Below are 24,036 nucleotides of genomic sequence, written 5' to 3'. Positions count from 1 at the left end.
CAAACTGCCTGATCATCTGTGACTCATCAATCTACTCTAAATCTGCCATCTACTCTAAACAGTGGGGCAAATTGATTTCTCGTCAGGCTGTCATTTGTGCGGCGGTGTCAATGATAGAACATTTCTGTGTTTCTGTTGTTCTCATTCTGTAGCCAGGGGAGACATTTTCATGAGCTCTCAAACAGGTGATGCAATTTACGTCCTACACTGATGTGTGCAAACGCAAAGACCGCTAAGCAGAAATAGCAACAAACTTAACTATAATTTCTTGCAAAAGCTGTAATGGCCACTATAGAATATTTTCACGTTGACTTGTTTTAAATTGCTGATTGTACAAATCACTCTGATTATTGGTGTCGTGGGATAATTCCAAAACAACTTAAAGAGACTTAGAGTCTTTTCAGACTTAGAGTGGCCTGACAAGTAGCAGCTTATGAGGTAGCTCAACACAGCTGGCTGCCTCAGCCAACATTACCTTTTTTGTAGGAACTTGGACTCTCGTTGGTCAAGAAAACACTGACATATTAAGCATGTTTTCACATATGAGGTGTTTAGTTTATATAAAATAAACTCTGGTTCCCATATCCTCTTATTTCAGTTTGTTTATGTATTAGGGGGCAGACCGAAATAGCCATGCTGAGACCGTTTGCAGCAGGTGGTCTTGGTACATTTCCAGACAGACTCTAGAGCCCTTTGTTTATGTTTGATTCAGCACAGCTACCAGGTGTACACGGTCAGGAAAATCCAAATGCTTTCCCAAAGCCAAGTATGTGTTGTATTTTGTCGTACAATAAACAAACTAATAAACAAAGCATATTTTTTGTAAGGAATAAAAATCCATTAGGTCTACTTGTCCAACCATTTTTTCATTAAACAGTGAGAGAACCAAACTAATGACATGATGAAGTTCCTTGTGTTTTCTATGAACTCAGAGCACATGTGTCCTGCCACCACAGACACATCTTACCAGTAAACAGGTTGCATATTCTATATATTTTGTTTTTTTCACATATAGAATGTGTAAAAAAAAAACTAAATTTTTTTTTACATATTCTACATATGTAAAATAATATACATATGTACTTTTATTTATTTTTTTTTTACATATTTAACAGGTTATTATTTACTATTTAAACACTAACAACCTCATCAACTGACTAGAACAAAAGTAAATAAACTACAGACCATGGCAAACGCACAAAACAACGTTTGTGTTTTAGTGTAAAAATCTAGTAATAGAGTTGTATCCCTCAAAAATTTACGTTTCATATGAGATGTTTTAAATTGCTAAAATCATCCAGCTGTAATCTGGGAAACTGTTAGCATGATAAACACCGATTTAGATTGCTTTTGAACTGTAATAAATGGAACATTGACCAACATACTGGATGTGTTTTGATTACTTTTAACACTGGCACTTGACAAAATCCAATACTTGTTACGGGTTTTCACAATATTTGACTATGTGATGTGTTTGTAATGTTTTTATATTTTCATGATGTAAAGCACTTTGAATTGCCTTGTTGCTGAATTGTGCTACACAAATAAACTTGATTGATATATTTTCTACTACTTCTTTCTTTGCTAAACTAGTCAAAAGCAGCAAACTATACTTTCTTTTTCTCTTTCTTTAATCAGCCCCTTCTCCAGTAACTTCCATCCAAGCAAAGGATATCACCAGACACACCATCTCACTGGCCTGGCAGCCACCAGAGAGGTCCAATGGTGTCATTCTGGAGTATGAGGTCAAGTATTACGAAAAGGTAAGTGGTGCTATGAGAGAATTTTCACACATCGAAGTTTCAAAAAAGCAACTTTTGAGTAACTGACTGTCTCTTTGTCATCCTCAGGACCAGAACGAAAGAAGCTATCGCATCATAAAAACATCATCCAGAAGCACAGACATCAAGGGCCTCACCCCCCTCACTTCTTATGTGTTTCATGTGCGTGCTCGGACTGCTGCCGGCTACGGTGAATTTAGCGGACCCTTTGAGTTCATGACTAACTCCGGTGAGTCTCATAACAGCGCAGCCTCTCCTCAACTTGTCTTGATGACATCACTGTCATAGAGCAGAACTGGCAGGGCACCATGCCAGTTGCCACATAATTTTATGAACAATCTCACATTGATAGCATCTTTTATGAGGTTTTCTCCTCATCATTTCAGTGATTAATCATAATCTGTTGTCTATTAAACATAAATTATGTTGCTCCCCAGAACCTGACTGGCAACTTATGTCTCAGCATCTGAGCCAGCCACGGTTCAGACTGGAGGTTTTAAGATAGAAGAACCTAGTAACCTAGTTCAGAACTTGGCATCAGCTTCTCAAATTGCACCGAGCTGGCTGCTGTATCGCCCATTACAGTGTCCCACAGTACAGCCACATAACTGGTTAGTCACAGAAAGTTATTTAGAATTTTTGAGATTCCAGTCTGTAGATTATCACTTAACGGAGAGCATTAGATGTTGATGCTCTGAATATAACTTAAGCTCTTTAGCATTTTGTATCTATTTATACAATGTTTTCTCAGTCTAGCTGCTATGAAACTATTACAGAAAATGCATGGGTGTTGAAAACATAGCCATCATTCTGTTGGAGATTTTCTGCTGGGCTAAACTGAACTTAGGTTAGACTCTGCAATACTTTTGTAAACTGAGGAGTCTGTTGGACTCCTGGAGGATAACTGGGTAATAACTGCCTCTTTGTCAGTTATTACCCAAATTTCATTCCCACATGTTGCCATATTGTCACTTCCACATCACTTAAACAGCCAATCTCTGATGTGTAGGCAAATTTCTGCCTAAACATCAGAGATTGGCCCTGATGTTTAGGCAGGGCAAATCTCTGTCTTGGAGTAAGTCAATTTTTATTGATGTATCTGTTGATTTTATTATGCTCTAAATCAGCACTTGAAGTGGTTACATTTGCTTGCACTTCTCTGTACAACTATAAAATCAGTTTGACTTTGCTGCTGTTTTACCAAAGTGAGCCTTTTATTTCAGTAACTCTGCGTACTCAATCCAACCAAATAACTGTCTATTATTTCCTAACATTCACCGTCACCTTGTAAAATTCATTGCATGTACATTAAATTAAAGTGACAGAGGTGCACTAAAGACCCAGGTGTCCTCTTTGTGATGCAGAGGCACAGCGGCACATGATAATGACACGGTCAAGCACACATCCTAATGGGTCATCATTGTCTCCCAATGAAGCATGCGGAGCGGCCAATTTTGTGGGGAGGACTGTAAAATGGATGCATGGGGAACAAACACTGTGCTGGATAGGGGAGCGACAGGGGAGGATGTAGGAGGAGATCAGTTACTTTGACAAACACACAATGCACAGCAGCTCTTTGATGCATTGCAGCTCGGCCAAGTATAATGATGTTGACTTTTCTCTTTGTCTCCCTCTAACATTCCTCACTTTCTACTTCTCTTTTCTTTCCCTTCTTCCACTCCCTTCAAATCCTTTTTGCCACAGTCCCAGCTCCCATTATAGGCGACGGGGCAAACTCCACCGTGTTACTGGTGTCTGTGGTGGGCAGCGTGGTCCTTCTGATTATCCTCATCAGCGCTTTCGTCATCAGCCGAAGGTGAGCGTCATCCCTTCTTCCCCTCCACTATCCCTTCTGCTTTCTGTCTCTTCCTCATTCCCTGCAGCTGAGGGATGTCTTCCTCAGGGGTCGGAAAAAGCAGCTGTCAGGAAAGTCATTCACAAATATGCGCACATCCACACCGCCAGGCAGCTTGTACAACTGGCTCACATCAGATGAGTGATGACTTGCCACACCGGAGACGTGATTGACAGCTCCGACAGCTGAAGAGATGCAATCAGCGACCCCTCACTCCCTGTCTCCTGCATCCATCCCCCACTTCTCTCCTTCCTTGTTGTTCCCCCCTCCCCTCCCTCTATCTCCCTTCTAGCTGTGGTAATCACGGCTGCTGGTTATTTTCCCCTGCTGCGGTTTTTTGTCCGCCAGGCAAAAAAAAAAATAAGAATGAGAGAGAGACATATAGAAGTAAGAAAGAAAAAGAAAGAGCAACAGGAGGGACAATGAGATAAGCGGGCAATGAAAAGTAGAAGCTAGAATACAGAGAGAGTTAGATGGAGAGGCATCAGGTGGATTTGCAGTGACCCAATCTCAGAGTGTTAACCAGGCAGCAGGACAAAGCGCCATCACACAGATGGGATTACATGCAGATGGGCTGTCTCACCTCAGGGTGTTAACCACACTCCCATCGTGTGTGTGTTTGTGTATTGAAGGTGTAAATGTGTGTATTCTTATGCAGGAATAAAAAAAAGTTTTGCATGTGTGACTATAGAGAGGAAATATAAATGTCGTGTGTTGATCCCTGCCTTTGTGTGGCCTAATATGGACACTAGATCATTGCTTGCATGAGTGTGTTGGTGTTGAGAATGATGATGAGTGAAAGGGGAAGCTGGTTGTGCATGTGTGTGTGTGTCCTCTTTTTTTCCATGCGATTGCCTCTCTCTCTCCAGCCGAGCAGGTGGTTGTCTCGGCCCTTTTTATATGCATGCGATGGCCGCTGTCATTGTGCTGCTGCGGCCAGCCTGTGATTGTAGGGAGGGACTGCAATCACGTTGCCGTTTACCATCATTGCACAACCATTGCTCAAGGACAAAACCCATGTGGTCATTTCCACCACTGACCTGTACATCAATATGAACACAGATGTCAGGCTTCCTGAGGGAGTTTTAGAGCATTTTTGTGTAAGGATTAATTCATAGTTTTTCTCTTTGTCCTCCCTTTTTCAAGTCCATCAAGCGGTTCCATCTTTAATGTTCTTCAAGATCAGTTCCAGCTGAATATCACTATCAATCCTATTTAAAAAAAAAAAAGTACATTTTTTAATAATGATGCTCTGTCTGGTAATCCGAACAGGACAACTGACTGGTTGCTAAAAATCCAACTTTCACTTATTGGTAAATGCAAGAAGGTAACCTCAGTACTGTTTAGTGAGGTACTGAATACAGAAGACTGAAAGATAGGTATTTTCATTATCAGTATGGTGTTCAAAAGTACCGTCATAGGAAGCAAAAAGATTTAAGCTAGGTTTATAGTTGACACATTGAACAGGGCACAAGGGGTGCCTGCCAAATGGGCCGTCCCCTCCCCTGGCCTCGCTTGCTGTTGCGGCACCGGGTTGGGCACCTCTGAACTTAAAAGCACGACTATAACTCAGCCTTTAAAAGCCATATCTGGACTTCATTCAGACTGCAAGAGAGTCAGACTTTGACAGATAATAGGATGGTTAAGCAGAGCATAGCAAATAGCTCTGTTTTCTCCTTTCAAACTTTGAACCTCTGTTATTTATGAAACATGCAGGACTGGAAAAGTCTGTAGCCTGTAGTCTGAATGTTATGGCAAACATCTAAGTTATTCAGGGTTCATCACAAAATGCTCCCTTCTTTGCTCTTAATATAAACACACTGGAAAAGCTAAAAAAAAAAAAAAAACTATTTTAATGCTACTTTTATACCTACATACATTATTATTTAGGTCAAAGATTTACAAAAATGGTGATCGAAAATCTGTTACATATTCTAATTGCTACATCTCTAACAATAATAGAAAATTTTTATATGTTACCAATATGCATTTACTTTGTCACTTCTGTGTGTTTTTCAAGTTGTCAACACATATTTTAACCACTGCATTAATTAATTTGATCTAACAAAAAAAATTTAAAATAATAATAATAATGTTGACTTTCTTTGCTAATAAAAAAACCCTGCAAGGTTTATGTTAAATAATAAAGAGATTCATGTAAGGCTTAAACCTACAGTCATATTCAATACATTTCAAAATATGTTTCGGTGAGGCTTGTCTGTCAGATTAAAAATGCTTTTTGAAAATAACCTTTAAGCAGATGTTAAATTTAGTTTACATTGAGCTCAAAATCCTGTATTAAAACGTTTTATTGGTCTGATGTAATATTATAATTTATTGTTTTGATTTGCCAGAAAATCATCAGAAATAGCAGAAAGAAAGGCTTCAAAACATCCGTCTTTATATAATTTATTTATATAATGTGCTTCACTTAATGAATGGATTTATTGAAATACATTCTATTTCTTTGAATATAGATCTGTATTGTTTATGGTATTCTCAACCTAGGGTAAAAATGCTATGGTTTACCATATTTAGGCAAAGGTTTAAAACAAATAATCTTTTGTTTCCAATAATCAAATTAAGGGCAAAATTTGGCCTAAATTTTTTTAAATTGGAAAATAAAATAAATAAAATTAGATTTACCTCATGCTCACTTGAGTGTTTATGTTGTGTAGCAAACGTCAGAAATACTGCAAGGCATTCTACCTTGCTTTACAGTTTTTTCCAGGCTAACCGAGACACATTGACTTCTAGTCTGACTGTAACTCTGAATATGAGATATTTTGTGACATATTTGGAAAAGCTAACATGACTGATTGTCCTGTTTTTTGTCCCCAGAAGGAGTAAATACAGCAAGGCCAAGCAGGACTCTGACGAAGAGAAGCACTTACACCAAGGTAACTCATAGTTTGCCGTCCACCTACGCACTCCGTAATTGAAAACCATTAGTGCTGTCAGGTGTGCCCATGTGCATGCACTCTAAACCACAAACGAGTCCCATAAAATGGGGAGAAAAACAAACTATTTGGAAGTTAATGTACTTGCTTGCTAACATGTTTCAAACACCTCATTATCAAGTCATCAGCGTTGTTATTTGCATGCCAGAAGAATTTCAAGTTAATGAGCTCCATCTTCATCAGAGTCCGCCACTATGAGATGAAAAGCAATAGAGTCACAGTGTGAAGTGAGGTATGGAGGGAAGTGAGGAGGAGGAGGAGAGGATCCAGAGAGGAAGGCAGTGTAGCCTGCAGCGTGATGGAAATAAAGAACAGATGGAGGGCGGAGAGCAGAGTTGCCTAAATGAATGAACCTCACCCTTTCTTTTTCTGTTTTTGCTTCTTTCCCTTCCATCCTTTCTTTTCTCAGGAGTCAGGATATATGTTGACCCCTTTACCTATGAGGACCCAAATCAAGCCGTCCGCGAGTTTGCCAAAGAGATTGACGCTTCCTGTATCAAGATCGAGAAAGTTATTGGTATCGGTAAGTAAAAAAGCTTTGTTTGGACTCTTTAAATGCTTTCAGACTTCACTTTATTTTTAGAGCAATATTAAAACAATGCTAGAAGACATTTGTTATACCTTAAGAGAAGTCACGAGGCACAAAAAAAATCAACACAAGCTAAATATTCTGTCTGTGCTATTCCTGTGGCCAGAGAAAAGTCATCCAATGACAAAATAATAAAGCGAAAGAATCAATATCCATTTCCTCTTCTTTTTCTGCTCCAATGGATAAGAGAAGGAGGAGGCCAAAAGGGGATTAAAAAGACCCTGATCAATGTTAAAAGTGGAACCCTTCAAACCTGCAGACACACACACGTACACACATAGACACAAACACTTTTGATTTGATTTATAGTACCTGAATCAGAATGTTCATTTATCATTGCACCACATCTTGAATGCAGCCTGTGTGTTCTCAGGAGAATTTGGTGAAGTCTGCAGCGGTCGCTTGAAAATGCCTGGCAAGAGGGAGATCTGCGTGGCCATAAAGACGCTGAAAGCCGGGTACACTGACAAGCAGAGGAGAGACTTCCTTTCTGAGGCCAGCATCATGGGCCAGTTTGACCATCCCAACATCATTCACCTGGAGGGTGTGGTCACCAAATGTACGTTCAGTATGTGGCTGTTTCGTTCTTTTAGCATTAAAATAGGACTCAGATGGGTGGGAGGGATTGTAATGAAACTCAGCTCCCACACTCCCAACATTTGCACACACAGTTACTGTTATATCATTATTAGAGGCATAGAAAGGTCATAACAACAATAACAATAAATCATAATAAATTACATATTTCAGGGAAGGTGATCATGGGGATATTTGACAGCATGTATATTATGTATAATAATACATATAATTGAGTATATGCAATACCTTGCAAAAGTCTTAGTAGCCTTTTAAATTCTTCACATTTAGTTTTTTACAAGCTCAAACGTAACAGCTAACTGAGCACGGTGATGTCGTCCATCAAATCCAACAGGCTGGGCAAGAATAACATTAATTAGAGATGCAGCCATTGTTGAGATGAAGCAGAAGAAGCCCTGATAGGAGTTTGCTAAAAACCCATGTAGAAAACGCAGCAAACATGGAAGAAAGTCCTCTGATCAGATTAGACCAAAATTAAACGTTTTGGCCTACATGCAAAATGCTATGTGTGGCAGAACACCAACGCTACACCTCACTTTGAAAACTGGATCCTCACCATGACACTTGATGTTGGCAGAATCATGGATTTCTTTAGTAGGGACACAGAAGCTAGTCAGAAGTGATGCTAAGATGGATGGCGCAAAGTACAGGACAATCCTGGCAGAAAACCAGTTAGTAGTCCTAGAAGACTTTCAGCACGACAAGCAGCCAGAGATATAGAGGGATTGTTTAGATCCAATTTGGTTTAGATCAAGCCTAAATTCAACTAAGAATCTGTGACAACTCTTGAAAATGTCCCCAAATGTTTTCTGTCCAATCTTTCTAAGATTGAGCTACTTAGCACAAAAGAAAAAAAATCCTCTAGCAGCAGAGCTGGTACATACCCTCAAAGACTTGCAGGCGTAATTGCAAGAAAAGGTGGTTCTACAAATTCTTGGCATAGGGGGTTAAACACAATTCATCTCTTCAAACTATGCATCATTTTCCTTCCACTGTTTTGGCAGCATTTTATGTTGCTGTTTTGTACTGATTTATGTTGGTTTATCAAATGAAGGCCCACTAAAATACATTGTTGTTTGTGGTTTAACATGATAAATGTGAGGGGAAAAAATACAGAGGTGTGAACACTTTCGGAAGACACAATATATGTGTGCTGTATGGTAGAGGTAGGTTTTGTCCAGATGGATTGGGTCCTGCCTTGGGGTGGGGGAGGCAGTGTTAGAGGTAGCTGGGCATTAGGATGGGGGTGTGTTGGGGGGCTAATGGGTCCAGGAACAGGCCCTTCAGCACAGCTCCAGACTCATTAATCATGGTGTCAGCTGTAAATGTGTTTGGGGTTAGGGAGTGATACCCTATCCCTTCTCTATCTGCTTCTGCATGGTCACAGAACACCGGCCAAATTTCTCTCCCTCTGCCCTTGGCACTCTCCTCCTCTCTCTACTTCCCCATCAACCCCCCGTCCCCTTTCACACCTTCGCTTCATGGTATTTGTGAAGCAATAGGTGAGTGCATGTGCAAGCATGTAGGAAAGTCTTTTTGGCGGTTACCATAGCTGATGGCCGGCCTGGCGTAGATGGATGAAGTGTCTGAATGCTTTGCGACACAACAGCCCAGCCATATCTTAGCTAGATAACACTGTCTCTACTCCTGTCATACTCGCTCGCCTTCACACACGCACAGCAATAGTGACATGCACGAACACAAGCACACCCTTTGTCCTGCTGGAGCTAAAAGTGCACAGTGGCACAGGCTGAATTGCTTATCACCTATCACAGCGCTCACCACGCAGAATGACCTCTCAGACCCAGACAAAGGGAGAAAGACAAAGTAAAGAGGGATAAGAGGAAAGAGAAGAAACTGCAGAGGAGTGGTGGCTAAGAAAGTTGCAAACAGTTGCAGAGAGGAATAGGCAGGGAAGTAGTTAGGAGCTGAGAAAAGAGAGAATGCAGGAGTGGACAGTGGTCGAACTACTGAACTGGCTGAGAGATGAAGAAGAAACAGATGATTTGCATGGCAGTGACAAAGGCCGACACAAACACCAAGGCAAATAGAACATCCGATAACTCCCACTCTCTCCACCCATACTTTTGAGAGCTTGATACAAGGTTTGGGCAAATGAGTCCTTCACACTTGAGAGTGTCAGTGGAATCTATTAAAAATCCATTATTTGAATTGCATTCCACTCTCCATTACAATCAAGTTAAAAGGAATTCTCAATTTGGCCTCAGTTTGCTGGCATGTCCAACTGAGCCAATTAAGGCTTATTAATAATGGAAGAACTCCAAATAGGCACTAAACTCCATAAATGTGCAAAGATCTGTCACTGAAGACTGCTGGCTGCAGTCCACCATCCTGAAGCATGTGTATACTTAGTGTTTCTATCATGTCAGTGTGTAATTAAAATCTAGCCTCCATTAGAGCTTGAAATCAGATGTGATATGTTTCAAGGCTAATTTACATAAAGTTGGAGAATGCTAATTTCCAACCGATCTGCTCTTAAAAGCAGATTGTGGTGAGGTGCAGGCGTTACAGAGCCAGCAACTCCCCCAGCACTGCACCCCCTGTTGCGTTTTCACCAAACTCCACGGTTTTGTTGGCAGGTGATAATCGGCCCTCTGATGCAGCCCCTCGCCCAGAGTTCATTGCCAAAGGCGGCAGGGCGTACTCAGTAAACAAGGAATTAGCATGCAAATGGGCTGGAGGGAAGAGGGCGGGGCTGGGAAGGCGAGAGTTTAAGGTCGCAGGTCAGACGCTCCTCAGAGTTTATTGCACAGCTGTCAATCACCGGCAGCCCCAGGCCAGGGGCTTGCAACAAAGAGAACAAAGATGGCCGACAAAGAGGGCCCCCACTTCTCCTCCAACTTTAGTTCCACTTCCTCTTTTTGGGCATCACTGGAGTCCCCCATAATTAACAGAGTGCCAATCATGCAGCATGTAAGGGGCTGACTGACGGCCTCTTGGTGTGGCTGGAAGCCTGCTTTGGAGCCGAAGAACTTCACCTTGAAGACCCTAGTTTTCAGTTGCTCAGGTGGCTTTCTGCTCCTTTTCTCATTCTGTTGGGTCACAAAACTTGTCCAACCAGCAAGATTTTGTCAGGGTTTTTCTTCAAATAAATAAACTTTATAATGCGTTGATAGCTCCTCAACTTTTTTACATTTTGTCACTTTACAACGACAAACCTCAATCATCTTAGTGGGATTTTATGTGCTAGACCAACACAAATGAGGATTTTTATGTTCTTTTTTTTTTAGAAACTGGCTTTCCTCTTGCCATTTTTCCGTATTGGGAACATTTGTGAGCAGTTGTCATTTTAAATGAGTCTACTACCCGAGTTATTGATCTCTGAAGCTCTTCCGGAGGTACAATTGGCCTTTGGCACACATCTTCCTTATTAATAATACCATTGGAACTCTAGATGTATGTTTAGTGTCATTGCCCTGCTGGAAGTTGAATCTTCACAGTCTTTTGCAGCTGCTTGCAAGTCATCCATCAGGATTTCCCCCATGTTTAATGTCTTACACTTGGTTCTAGCGCTGCTGAAGAAAAACATCTGAACAACATGATGCTGCCACCACCACAATGTTCCAACTGGGAGGTGGTGTACAGTGTTCAGGGGTAAGCATAAAACATCATAGCAGGGTTCACCAGAGTTCATTAATTATCCTCAGCTCACAGAACACTTGTGTTTTTTACAGAGATTAAATGAATGTTTCCCAGTTATTGGTATTATGAAGACAACTGGTGGCATTTGTTTTTATTTGGGGATTTTAGAGTAAAGGAGGCTGGAGGAAGATGGTGAATACTGGTGCGGGTCGAGTTGAAATGGGTTACTAAAAACAGAATACAAAGGGTGTGGAGTAGTAATTTCCAGCTTGCTGCCCCTTTACTGATGGACACAACCCCCTCCAAACACACACACACAATCATGTTTAACTCCCCCTTCCTCCCAACCTCCCTCATTTGTAGAGACCAACGTTAAGCAGGGACCCACCCGGAAAAGTCCTCCTGTTCTGCCGTCTGCCTCAGCTCAGATAAAGAAGCAGCTCCCCGCCCCCTACAGAAAAGAAAAGGTGAAAAGAGGAGTGGCAGGGTTCAAAGGACGCTTTTGCGTCTGAGCGAAAAATGCGGAAGAAATAGGGGAGCTACCCGAGAGTGACAGATGCGTTGAAATTTGACAGAGAAGAGAGAGGGCAAGGGGGCAGCGAGTGACATAAGTATGGAGTCTGGGGGGATTCTGGGTGTTTGACTGCAGTCAGACTTTGCAGTGTCCAATGTCACTTCATATTTGCATAAACACAAGACGGTGTGAGTTTTAATGTGTGTGTGTGGCGGGGTTTTGTTTTATTGGGGACATTTTTGAATGTGCAGGGAGACATGATGGTCGGGCGAGCTAATTAAGTCACCATGGGACCAAGATGGACGGCCTGACTGTCAAAAATCCTCTCACACTCACATGCTTTCCCTCAACATCCCGCCTGCTGTGTGGAGCTCTGATGTGCATCGTTTTCCACCATAATCATCTGCCGTTGCTTCTCCCTTCTCTCTCTCTCTTTCTTTCTCCAGGTAAGCCGGTGATGATTATCACGGAGTACATGGAGAACGGATCGCTGGATGCATTCCTGAGGGTCAGTCATGCGTTTCTGTCCGCGCACACTTGTGCACGGGTGTCGGTGTGTGACACGACTGTAGCGATGCCATCTTATCTCTGTAATGTCATCCGCTGAAATAACAAGTGTTGGTTCACAAACACCGACCCTAATCCTTATCCGCTTTGATCAACTCATGCTTTTCCTGACAAGGAGGTTTCACCTCTGTTTTTCAGGTTCACTACACGCAAGGTGCTCACTGATCCTAGGCAATACACAGAACATGCTGGGAAAGTCGGCTGACATTTAAAAGAGGAATTGCTGCTGCAAATACCTTAATGCATTAGACATTTTAAACAAAAATACATAACATAATCTAAAAGTAGCTCCTTTTTCTTCAACATATTGAGTATTAAAGTTGTAACATTGTCGTTTATGGTTGTCAGTTTTTGGTACTTTTTATTTCTTTATGGAATAATTCATTCAGAAACACAAGTGTACTAATATGGCAAAGTCAGAGTTTAACAAGACTTTGCAAAGTTAGGGTTACCAAAATCCTTCAACTTCTCATCAAAACTTGAGATGCAACAGAAACTAACTAGAATTTTTTTCAGTTGTATGGAGCGTACAGTAAAACAGCAGTGCTGTTGCTATTTACTAAGACAAGGGTATCACAGTTTTCTCATTCATACAAAAACAAAAAAAGACACACAAGCAATTTACTTGTTGGGAATGTTTCCAGTTCCTAAAACATGTCAGTCAAGAATAGTTTGGAGAATGTGGCTTAAATTTTTATTTAAAACCAAATGCTGGAAGATTTCACACCACTTATACTGTACACTTTGGACAATGGACCAAACTCCTGATCGTTTTCATTATGTCATCGTCATGTCCGATACAGTAGATGGTCTTGTGTTGTGCCATCACAAAAAACTACCCAGTAGACCTACCCAGCAGGTTGTTCTGTATATGTATGAGATAAAGCAGAAAAAAATCATATATGCGAGTACAAAATGTTGCTGTTGTTACAAAGATTACACAATTCTCAGATTTTCACATTTCAAAAACTCACAAACAATCCATCTCCTCAGGTGGTTTTTATTTTCTTTTTCTAGTGATTCGAAGTCTTGATATTTACAACAGTGGAAATTTCCTTTTTTTGCAGAAGAACGATGGTCGCTTCACAGTCATCCAGCTGGTTGGCATCCTGCGTGGCATTGCATCAGGCATGAAGTACCTGTCAGACATGAGCTACGTTCACCGCGACTTAGCCGCTCGCAACATCCTGGTGAACAGCAACCTGGTGTGCAAGGTGTCTGACTTTGGCATGTCACGAGTGCTGGAAGACGACCCGGAGGCTGCATACACCACCAGGGTGAGTGTGTGAGCGTGTGTCTTTTGCATCCGTGTGCCCAACTGTGTATGCGCCGGTCACCTTATTTGTCAGCTTTAATTAATCAGCCCAGCATCCAATTACAGGGAGGCAAGATCCCCATTCGCTGGACGGCCCCAGAGGCCATCGCTTACAGGAAGTTCACCTCAGCCAGTGATGTGTGGAGTTACGGCATCGTCATGTGGGAGGTGATGTCATATGGCGAGCGACCATACTGGGACATGAGTAATCAAGACGTAAGTCTGAGGATACATGATTATGTGTAACAGCTCGTAAATAACAGACAGTCTGTATTAGTTTTACCATTTCACCGTAAACATTAATTTAGATAAGAATGTACAACATGCAGCATGACCTGGTTTCTGTGACATTTATATTCCATTTATGATAAAACAGAGTTGAATTTCTCATAAACCAAAAGTTTTTTCAAGGAAACGTAGATTACAAGTAATTACATTTCCTTTAAAAAAAAAAAACTACCAGAATCCTGGGAATTAACATCAACATCCATCTACTGTTTTGCTAGGTGATCAAGGCTATTGATGAGGGCTATCGGCTGCCTCCACCCATGGACTGCCCTGTGGCTCTCCACCAGCTCATGCTGGACTGCTGGCAACGAGAGAGAGCTGACCGGCCAAAGTTCGGACAGATCGTCAACATGCTGGATAAGCTTATCCGCAACCCCAACACCCTGAAGAGGACTGGGGGAGAGACCGCAGTCAGGTGACGGAGCGAGACCACAAAAAATGTGATGCTGGGATGACGATTTTTACAGATGTTAAGATTGTGCACACTTAAGTTTTAGCTTTGCAGACAAATTATCAAAAGAGAACCCGATTTAAAGCTGCAGGGTATTGACAAGATGGGAGTCCCATTTTTAATTTGCACCAACCCATGCAAGGGACACAATAGGAACAAAGTGCTGTGGTAGAACTGGGCCAAATTTGAGATTTCTGTCCAACAAATAAAACACACTGCACACCACCCAGTCTGACTGAGCTTGAGCTTTGTCACAAAGAAGACTGATGAAAAGCCTTTATTTTATGGACAGCACATCAACCACACAATGGGGAAACACAGTTGTTTGAGTTTAAAATATGTAATTAATTATGTACTAACCACTAAACTCACATAATGCACTCACAATATATTATGTAGTTAGTATCTGGCCACACGCGCCGACACACGCTCACATCTACGCTTTTTATTCACATCACCATTAAACATTATCCAGCAGCATTTTGCGGCTGTTTTCTGCACAGATACCCTCCCTAATGGATTTCTCTGCATACTCGCGTTAATGGCGCTGTACATTCAGGAATGCAGTCGCTCTAACAGGGGGGGAGAATTACGATGTAACAGCGAGTTAGAAACAAACACGACCCTGCAGCTCCGCCACCATTACTCTCCGGCAGCTAAAAGCGTTAAGAATGACCTGTGTGTGTTTACAGACTCGGCGCGGAGCAGCGGGAGTCTGTTTGACTTTAACGAGTGTGTGAGCACACGCGAGCGGGTTGCGCAGACTCACAGTCACCTAATGGGACCAGGGGAGAGCTAGGAGGGAGTCCTCGTGGAATAATTAGCGGGGCTGGATCCTATAATTGAGGCCTTTTGCAGTTACGGACCAAGAAGCGTGTGTGGGTTTAAAGGGATCTCCGGACTCATTCTGTTCCCACCTAATGAGTGGAGGTGACTTAAAGGGTCCAACATTACCTTACTTCACCTCAGCATACGTTTTTTTATGGAAGAGAAGATCATAAAAAGGCTTAGAGAATATGGAACGGTGAGAAAGTTACCAGAGCGGGACGACAGTGAATAAGTCATTGCTTCCGTGTAGATTTTTCATGGTTGAGAGGACTGCTTCAACAGAAAGGAGAGAAGCAGCAAAAAAAAGAAGGGGTGTGCGATTTGATGATGAATATGGGAAGGTGGCCGGGGACTCAGCTGTGCTGTAAAATGCACCTTCGTGAAGGGGTTACATGTTTTGTGTAAAATAAGGATTAACTAACAGTGTCGGTCACATCAGGGGGGAACGGTGTTGAACTTGGCCTGCGTTCTGGTAGCACCCACAAGGCAGGGACGCAAACCAGAGGCGACCCTGACAGATGTGCGCTTTCCCTCAAAGCAGAACAGCTAAAGAGAAATGTAGCGTGGTGATTTTCACAGCCTGTGGGTAGTTCTCCATCATCATACAGGATGTAATATTCATCATACAGCAGAATGAGAGATATTTTTTCATGTAGCACTGATGTTGGACAGAGCTGTGGAGTATTTCCCCCTTACACACTTCTTCTCTCTTTGGTTTCTTGCACACTAAAATGTTTCAGCTAGGCAACACAAGCTTAGTGTCAGAAAAAAAACCTGAGTAAATCAAAATTTCAGTTTTCAAATGATCATTTTCTTTATTAAGGGGGTAAAAGCTACTCAAACCAAACTGGGTCTGTGTGAGACTCTAATTAAACCTAATAACTGGCCACGACGATCGCCATCAAGTGTTTGGCATAACTGGCAATGAGCCTTTTACATTGATTTGGAGAATGTTTTGGAGTATGAAGTTGCTACAATAAAATTTTAGTTCAAACTAAGTTAATTTTCTGGAAAGAACATCATGCCTGCGGACTGTCTCGTCAGTCAATTGAATATTTTACTCTGAGGGATCATCAAAATGTTTCCTGGTAAATGTGAGACTCGTGTTTGTGATGTCTTTGTTTGTCACTGGTTTTCATCTCTGGAATATGTGTACGTTTATATTTCAAGTCAAAGTTTCAAGTCAGTTTGCAAACTCCTTTAGAAGTTATAGTTTGGATTTATGACTTAGGCAGAAACTTCAACACAGATAATAACAACAGAGCTCGAGTGGAAGATGGTGGTATTTACTAAAATAAAAAAGGACAAAAATAAATAGTCTTTTTTTCTGTCTTCCACCCACTTCAGGCCCAACACCACCCTGTTGGAGCCAGGGAGCCCTGAGGCATCCTCCGCAGTGGGCACAGTGGAGGACTGGCTGCAGGCCATTGGCATGGAGAGATACAGTGACAACTTCACTGCAGCCGGCTACACCACTCCGGAAGCTGTGGTCCACATGACACAGGAGTGAGTACAAACGGGTGGTAACAGAGAGAAAAGGAAGAAAAAACTGGAAAAAAAGAAGTAAAATTGATTCATAATAATAATTCGCAATTTCTTTTTAAGTTTTTATGACTTTAAATAGCTAGCAAAATCCTTAAACCTATCCCTTAGCAATGATCACACTTGTTGATGAAAAAATAATCCACACCTCTAAGACATGAAAGAACATGATGTTCCCCATAATGCACTTCATGTCTACACCTGTGTGTTTTTTATACATGAAGACATGACAACAATGTCACGAGCTGGAGACGTTAAATTCTGCATCTTTTTTTGCTTCCTACATAGCCTGCTAATTGGTGGCTATTTAAAACATTTCTTTCTGCTGTGTATTTAAAATATGTTAGTGTTTTTTAATAACTGAAGCATCAATAGTTCCAACATATAGCTTTATATTCATCTATTTGAACACATTCTTGTCTTTAATCTTTTCTCTTTTTTTCTACCACTAAGATCACAGAACAAGTTTTGCTTGCTTGTAAGAAAAAATACTTATACAGGGAAACTGTTTAGCCAATCCCCATGATGTAAAATTCATCGTCTAGATTTTTTTTTTTTTTTTCCTCTAGAGTTCTAAACTTTTTTTCCTTATGTTTTTTTCAGGGACATGGCACGCATAGGCATCTCCTCTGCTGCGCATCAGAACAAGATCCTGACCAGCGTCCAGAGTATGCTGTCCCAAATGCAACAGATCCAAGGCAGAATGGTTCCTGTCTGAGAGGAGGAAGCAAAGGAATCAAAAAGACATTTTTTTCTTAAAAAAGAAAGAAAACATAATAAAAAAAAGTTAAATATAAAAAAAGAGACAAATAAACTATGAAGAAATAGTTTACCTCATCAACGCACTTTAAATTGGATCTAAAAGAAAACAAGACCTTGATGAAGAAAAAAAGGTGTCTAAACTGGCACTTTTTCATAAATCTGACCTTTACCTTCCCCTTTTTGTTGTTTTGGAGAATGGAACACTTCTGTCTGCAGCATTTTTGGATTCACGGGGCGGGCGGCTGAAAAAGTGCTTCCAAGAGGCCAATCTGGAGTGCCTTTAAAGGTCTGGAAGGAAGGAGGGCGGTATTGGGATCTGACATTTCTTCCTCCTCTTGGGCAAACAGCTATCTCTTGGAACTTTCCCTCTGGAATACTCCAAGGAACAGACTTTTTGAATTTCCTGTGACTGTGTTTATAGTACATGACTTGTTTCTGCGGGACTCAAAGGCTGCCCCGGCCACCATTGTTCTCTTTCTCTCCGTCAGCTGGATCTGTTTGATATCTCTTGGAAAGTGGAGGATGCTACCTGTGAATATCTCAGAGGTTGAGGACTGCAGTCTTTGGGGAAATGCTGGTGCAGTGAAAGCTTATTTCAAGGATTTTTTTTTGGTCTTGCCTCTCTTCTGACCTTGTTTTTCTCCCAGAATGCCAGATTTTGCTGCCCGCTGGGCATTACTGAGAATGTCTTTGATCTTCCGAAGGAGACTTCCCACACCCGTCTTCCCAAAAACAATCCCTCCTACACCTTCGATAAACACACACTTTGGATTCTTCCATTTGTCTCCCATCGGAATCAAAGCCCTCACCTCACCGTTACTGCAGGAGCTACAGACTATTCGTAACCACTCTGAATGGACGCTTGTTTGGAACGCCTGTATTGGTTGCATAAACCGGAGGCAAGATGATGGATTTTACTTTCTCTCAAAAGGACAATGTGGATATAAATGGAAACGCAATCATCAGCTACAAAAAAAGAAAAGAAAAAAAGAAAAACAAGAAAATATTGAAGGATTATTGAAGCTGTCATTAAGGTGAGTACTTTTCCATTCTGCTGCCCAAACCAACAAACACATAAAGAAACTGAATTAGGCTTTCCTTTGTTGTGGTGTTGAGTTTCTAATGTCATGCATGTGTCGCTACAAAGTGAGAATCACCAGCTCTCCCCCAGACCTCCCCAACACTGGCCCCTGCGCTCCAGAAGCCGTGTTAATTAACACGCAGGTTGCACCACCTCAGGCAACCGGAGCAGATCAATAGGCACTGTTCTGTGATCAGTCTGCAGGCCTGTTGCCTCTGGCATCTTAATGAGAAGAATTAATCAGCAGCTGACACCCAGTCAGCCAAACAGAGCTTTGGAAAAGGGTTTGGAAAATTTAAAGATCCAACCACGAGGTGCAGCTTCGGTCTCGGTGTATTTTGGTGAATATCAGTGATGTCACAGTTTCTCCTCTTGCCTGTACTCTCTTGAGAAATGTGCATTTTTTTAATGAGTTCAGTTAATTAGGATGGTGAAATACAGATTTAGCTTACACAGCCAGTTAATTCTCTACTGAGCACCATAAGCACTTTCTCAAGTCAGAGCTCCAGTGTTATTGGATGTGTATAAAAACTCAATATGAGATTTTTTTACATTTTTTTTTAATGAAAACACCACTGTTACCCCAAAATGACACTCTTTGCTTCAATTCTCTATGGTGAGCATTTGAAATTTACTTGATGCAGATGTGCATTTTTGCCCTATTAGAGTGAGATTTTGTTATACTTTTTAAAAATGGAAATTGTTAATTACAACGTAAAGTCTTTGTTTATTTATTAGCTATTTATACTGCCATTTTATTACTAATGGAATCACAAACATCTGGAGACTTTTACCAGATAACAAACTTGGCCGATTTGCAAGCCTTTTGACAAAATGAGGGACTCCTATTGAGTTTTTGTTAAAAGAACTGACTGAACACATTAAGAATAGAAAAAAAATCAACCCATTAAAATAAAATCTTAAGGAACAGCATGCTTTTGCTTTAAAGATGCACATGTTTCACATTTGTTCGATTTTTTTATTTTTTATTTACAAAAATTTACAGATCCTTCTTCTATAAATATTTGAATCCATTGATTTTTCATTAAAATATTGTATATTTATGCTGGGCAAATAAGTGATTTTTTTTAATTAAGGAAAAAGCCTTACTCAGACGGGCTTTAAAATTGAAATGTTTGATTCCAAATAGGCTGGCCATCACTAACACATTACATTCCTGTTCCGATTGTTTTATTTATTCCTGTAACTGTAGATATTAACATTCTTGTTTTACTGACATGCAGAACAGTGATCAGTGCACATCTGCCAAAAGTATCCAATCTTTGCAATTTTATTGACTGGCTAATATTTAAAGATGCTTTGACCTGGGCCAAATTCAAGAAAAGTGAAGTAGAAATCAAATAACATTGCAAAATGGAAAAAATTGCAAAATAGAAATTGTTAGAGAAAAATTTATTATGGTTAATAATTATTATGTAGCACCATATGTTATAGGTGCTACTAATTTCACCACATTCACCTTCGTAAGAAAAGAAAATTCTCAGCCTGCCACTCAGCAAGCCGTGCTGAAAAGTTTCATTAAAAAAAATAAAACCCGGGATCTGGATTTTTTTAAATGTTAGATGCTGTGAATTGTAGTAGCCATATTGGGTCTAACTGGATATGGGCATTTATCATATCATTTATAAATTTAGTGAAAAGATTGTTTTTTTGTTATTTTGAAAATACCAATGATGAAGTTGTTGTTGCAATTGTTACTTTTACTATTTGTGGTTTCATGAGAGTCTCAATAAATATCAAGTAGTCTGAAAATGGGCTTAAATGCAGCTACTGTTTGTACTTTAGTGAAACAAATTCCACTTCTTTAAGTAAATGGTAAATCCTATAGAAACCTTTTTAAAAACTGGGAGTGGCAGTCACAGACATACAGTTGCCAAAAATAAGACTGCAGAGAAGTCACAAATAGCCCTTTGTCGTCACTTTTATCATTTTCACAATAAATAAAACAAGACATTTTTAATCAAAGTCCTTATTGCCCATCCATAGCCTCAATATATTAGAGCAGAGTTGTGAAGAAATCCTGAAAGCAATAGTTGGATAAGCAGCTGTTTGTTTTAGCTTATTTTAGAACAATATAAACTTTAAATATTATGAATATGGTCTGCGGTTTAGTATCTCACTATTTTCTGGACCATACAAGTTTGTACGTTAGTTGTCACGTCACATCGTTTCATCTGCTCAGCGGATTGTGAGTTCACCAGGAAAATTCTCAAACGACGACGAGACACAGAAAAGCACAGGAACGCACCGATTTCGTTGTCCTTGTGACAATGACAATAAAGATTTATCTTATCTTATCTTCAGTGTTGTTCCACAGCTTTTTTTAATACCAGTGGCCTTTATTTGAACGTAATCTGACAGGAAGGGAGCAGAGAGAGCAAAGGCATAGAGGACGGGGCACTCGCTCTAACATCTGCGTCACACAGCTCCATGTTGTTGATGGATAAAATCCTAACAGATAAAATCTAAAAGCTTACCAGTAACTTTTGGTGAACTTGGACTGATCTGCAGAGTAGCAGCTTAGCGAACCAACAGCACCTTAGTGCAGCAACATGCTCCTCATTTGGCTGAGAAAACAGCTGCAAATTTAACAACGATTTGAATCTTCTTAATCTGCTAGCGTTGCGTCACAGATATAAAGTTTTTCAATTTGATTCTTGTTTCAAGGATCATCACAAAAGCTTGTGTCTTAAACAGCTATTAGCTAACTAAGTTATTTCTTCACTTTTCTCTATGCATATTTCTTCAAATTTCTTCATGAGAAACTGTTAACGACTGAACAAAAGAGTTATTACAGCTTGCCAATATATCCTGCTCCAACAGCACCGGCTCAAAGTTATCAAACACAGATGCTGTAAAGCTGCCTATTTGTGTGCTTTTGATTTGTGCCAATAAATCAAGGACGCATATTGAATATCACACACATACACTTTGCATTATCTCTGCCTGGCACTCTGACACTGGACTTTCTGGCCAGGGAGTCCAATGTGCCGTCGAGCTGCAGAACAGCATGGTTGGTTGGAATTAGATGCAGAGTAGAAACAGTTTACATTGAAAACCGCCGTGACTGATGCAGCTTCTCAGAACTTTCCTCTCTCTTTCTCCCCAGATGCTGCCGTCCATCAATAATGGGAATCTTGGCCTCGTTTGCCACGAGTGGATTTTTTTTGCCGCTCTTCCTTCTTCTTCCTCGTCGTCCTGCTTCCTTCTCAGCCTCTCCTTTCGGGGCGTCTCCTCCACCAATGAGAAGACAAATCAGTTCACACACGCCTGGGATATTCACCGTAGCAGCATCTCGGCTTGACAGTGTTGCCATCCCTGGGGCTGTGGCCATCCGGCGATGAGTTGGAGTTGCTATGAATGAATTTAACAGCTTAAAAAAAAACAACAACAAGAAGAATGTAATATAACAGAGAAAACCTGCTTTGGTGGATAAAATACTTTTTAAATTCACTTCAATTGTGATTTTTTTTTTGTTCTCTTTGCATGTAGAGTAAATAGGGTTTAATTTGACTGTGAGAATGAGATATGTGTGTGTGTGTGTTTGTGTGCGTGTGTGTGTGTGTGTGTTCTCTGATGGACATTTGTAATTGTGTCTGTTTTCATGCCACTGTTGAGAAGGGAGGAGATAACAGAGCTGTATAGTTTTTGATATTAAAAAAATGAAAAAGCCTGGACTATATTTTTTTCTTTTTGTGTCTTCTGTAAAAAAAAAAAAAAGAGAGAACATAAGGTGTGTTGCTCATGTCATGTATGCTTTCCTCAGCAACAGCATTTAATGAACAGCTTTTCTGGTGTGAAACCCATTTGGAGCGGCACGCAGTTGGACGCGTAGAGACACAACCGAGACACTAAACGTCTCCAGTGCATACAAAAGCATATTGGAGTTTGGACTCTCCGTGCTCGTTATGAATCATGGAGGAAACACTTTCTGGATGTGAGAATGGGCGCGGTCAAAAATTGCGCACCTGGACAGAACAAAGGATCAGAGGGCGAGGGAGTGGGGTATGTCTAAAGAGGATTTTTTGTTTAATTTTCCGGAGTACATCATAAAGCTACAGGTTGACCACAATGGGCTATATTCATTTTTTTTCCTTTTCTCTACAAACTATATGCTCATATGAATGTTTCTGAACTCTTGAGAGACAATTCATATACAGTAATAGAACACCTCCATCCTTAATAGAGCTCTGCAATCCTTTCTAATTGTTTTCCTTTTTGGGCGGGTTGGGGAGTTATTTCTTGAAAATGGACCTGCTTGGATATATGCAAGATATGCTTGGAAGGAGAAGGAAACCAGAATGTACTGTAAAATACTTTTTTCCTTTACTTAAATGTCAGATAAGTTTAAAAAAAAGAAAAAGAAAAAAAAATGAACATAACGCAAGGGTTAATGTTTGTCATTGTATGCCTTCCGATGCCATAATGATCTAGACATGTAGATCTAACATCCTCTTGATCCTTTTTGTATTTTTTTTTCTTTTTTGGACATCATTTCTTTGTTTTGTTTTTGTTTTTTGGTTAAGGAGCTATAGGTACATGTAACTTATGTCATTTATTTATGTCCTTTTATATCTAGTTTGTAAAATAATAGCCTAAAGTGAAGTAAATAAAAGGGGTGCCAAGGTGCATTCCTATTAAAGTAGAAACTATGTGACTGACTCTGTGCCTTTTCTCTGCACACGTCCTACGGTTCCTCACACATTTTCATCTAAACACTAGAGAGACTAGAACTCTAGAGACACAATTTTAGTTTTTAGAAAGTTATGTTACAATGTAGCAGTTAGCATGGAGGGCATTTCTAGTTGGGATTTTTTGAACTTCACTTTTAAGTGAGGTAGTTTTAAGGTATTATCACTAAATGTTTCATTACCTATAGTAGACAGGTGTATCTGGAATTTATACACTCCATTTCAGGCAATACCAACTATTCAAAGTACTTTAGAGCTACTTTTTCACACTGAATGTGGTATGAAATACACTTTCATACTCATACATATAGCATTACGTATATATTGGTTGGCAGTCGGGGATTAGTATAAGTCAAGTTGGCATTGTGGACTGCTGAAAAGCAAGTCCACCTGCGATCGATATTCATATTAGTAGGATTCTTAATTTATACAATTTTTGCCTCAGACGTAATGACATTGTTACGCTTCCAGCCATATAACATCTGCAAATGTTTTAATTTTTGGGATACTGAGGTTAAGTTGGCTGATCATTTGGTTAGATCAGGTGGGACTCACTAGATAACCCGAATTTGAGTCTTCTTTTCTCTGTAA

The 24,036-nt window shown here is 40.4% G+C and overlaps 1 protein-coding gene across 3 annotated transcripts in view; it reads left to right on the top strand.

Moving 5' to 3' along the window:
• epha4 (EPH receptor A4) overlaps positions 1–23,408 on the top strand; it is a 68,928-nt gene extending 45,520 nt beyond the window's left edge. The window contains exons 6-18 of one of the 3 annotated variants that reach the window (XM_023350914.1): positions 1,639–1,763; positions 1,851–2,010; positions 3,486–3,597; positions 6,481–6,536; positions 7,006–7,119; positions 7,559–7,753; positions 12,346–12,407; positions 13,534–13,743; positions 13,848–13,997; positions 14,288–14,484; positions 16,696–16,854; positions 17,494–18,686; positions 21,864–23,408. In XM_023350914.1, coding sequence (XP_023206682.1) covers positions 1,639–1,763; positions 1,851–2,010; positions 3,486–3,597; positions 6,481–6,536; positions 7,006–7,119; positions 7,559–7,753; positions 12,346–12,407; positions 13,534–13,743; positions 13,848–13,997; positions 14,288–14,484; positions 16,696–16,854; positions 17,494–17,608 — 1,655 coding nt within the window. In that variant the 3' untranslated portion in view covers positions 17,609–18,686; positions 21,864–23,408. Of the gene's footprint in view, positions 1–1,638; positions 1,764–1,850; positions 2,011–3,485; positions 3,598–6,477; positions 6,537–7,005; positions 7,120–7,558; positions 7,754–12,345; positions 12,408–13,533; positions 13,744–13,847; positions 13,998–14,287; positions 14,485–16,695; positions 16,855–17,493; positions 18,687–21,863 lie in introns of all 3 variants that reach the window. The other 2 variants (XM_023350913.1, XM_005805879.3) reach the window with 2 other exon arrangements.
• The last annotated feature ends 628 nt before the right edge of the window (positions 23,409–24,036 follow it).

The sequence above is a fragment of the Xiphophorus maculatus genome, chromosome 18 (assembly GCF_002775205.1).
Source record: "Xiphophorus maculatus strain JP 163 A chromosome 18, X_maculatus-5.0-male, whole genome shotgun sequence".
In the NCBI taxonomy this organism is placed as follows: Eukaryota; Metazoa; Chordata; class Actinopteri; order Cyprinodontiformes; family Poeciliidae; genus Xiphophorus; species Xiphophorus maculatus.
The sequence above is the reverse complement of the archived record's forward strand: the minus strand, read 5'-3'. Positions and strand labels throughout refer to the sequence as shown.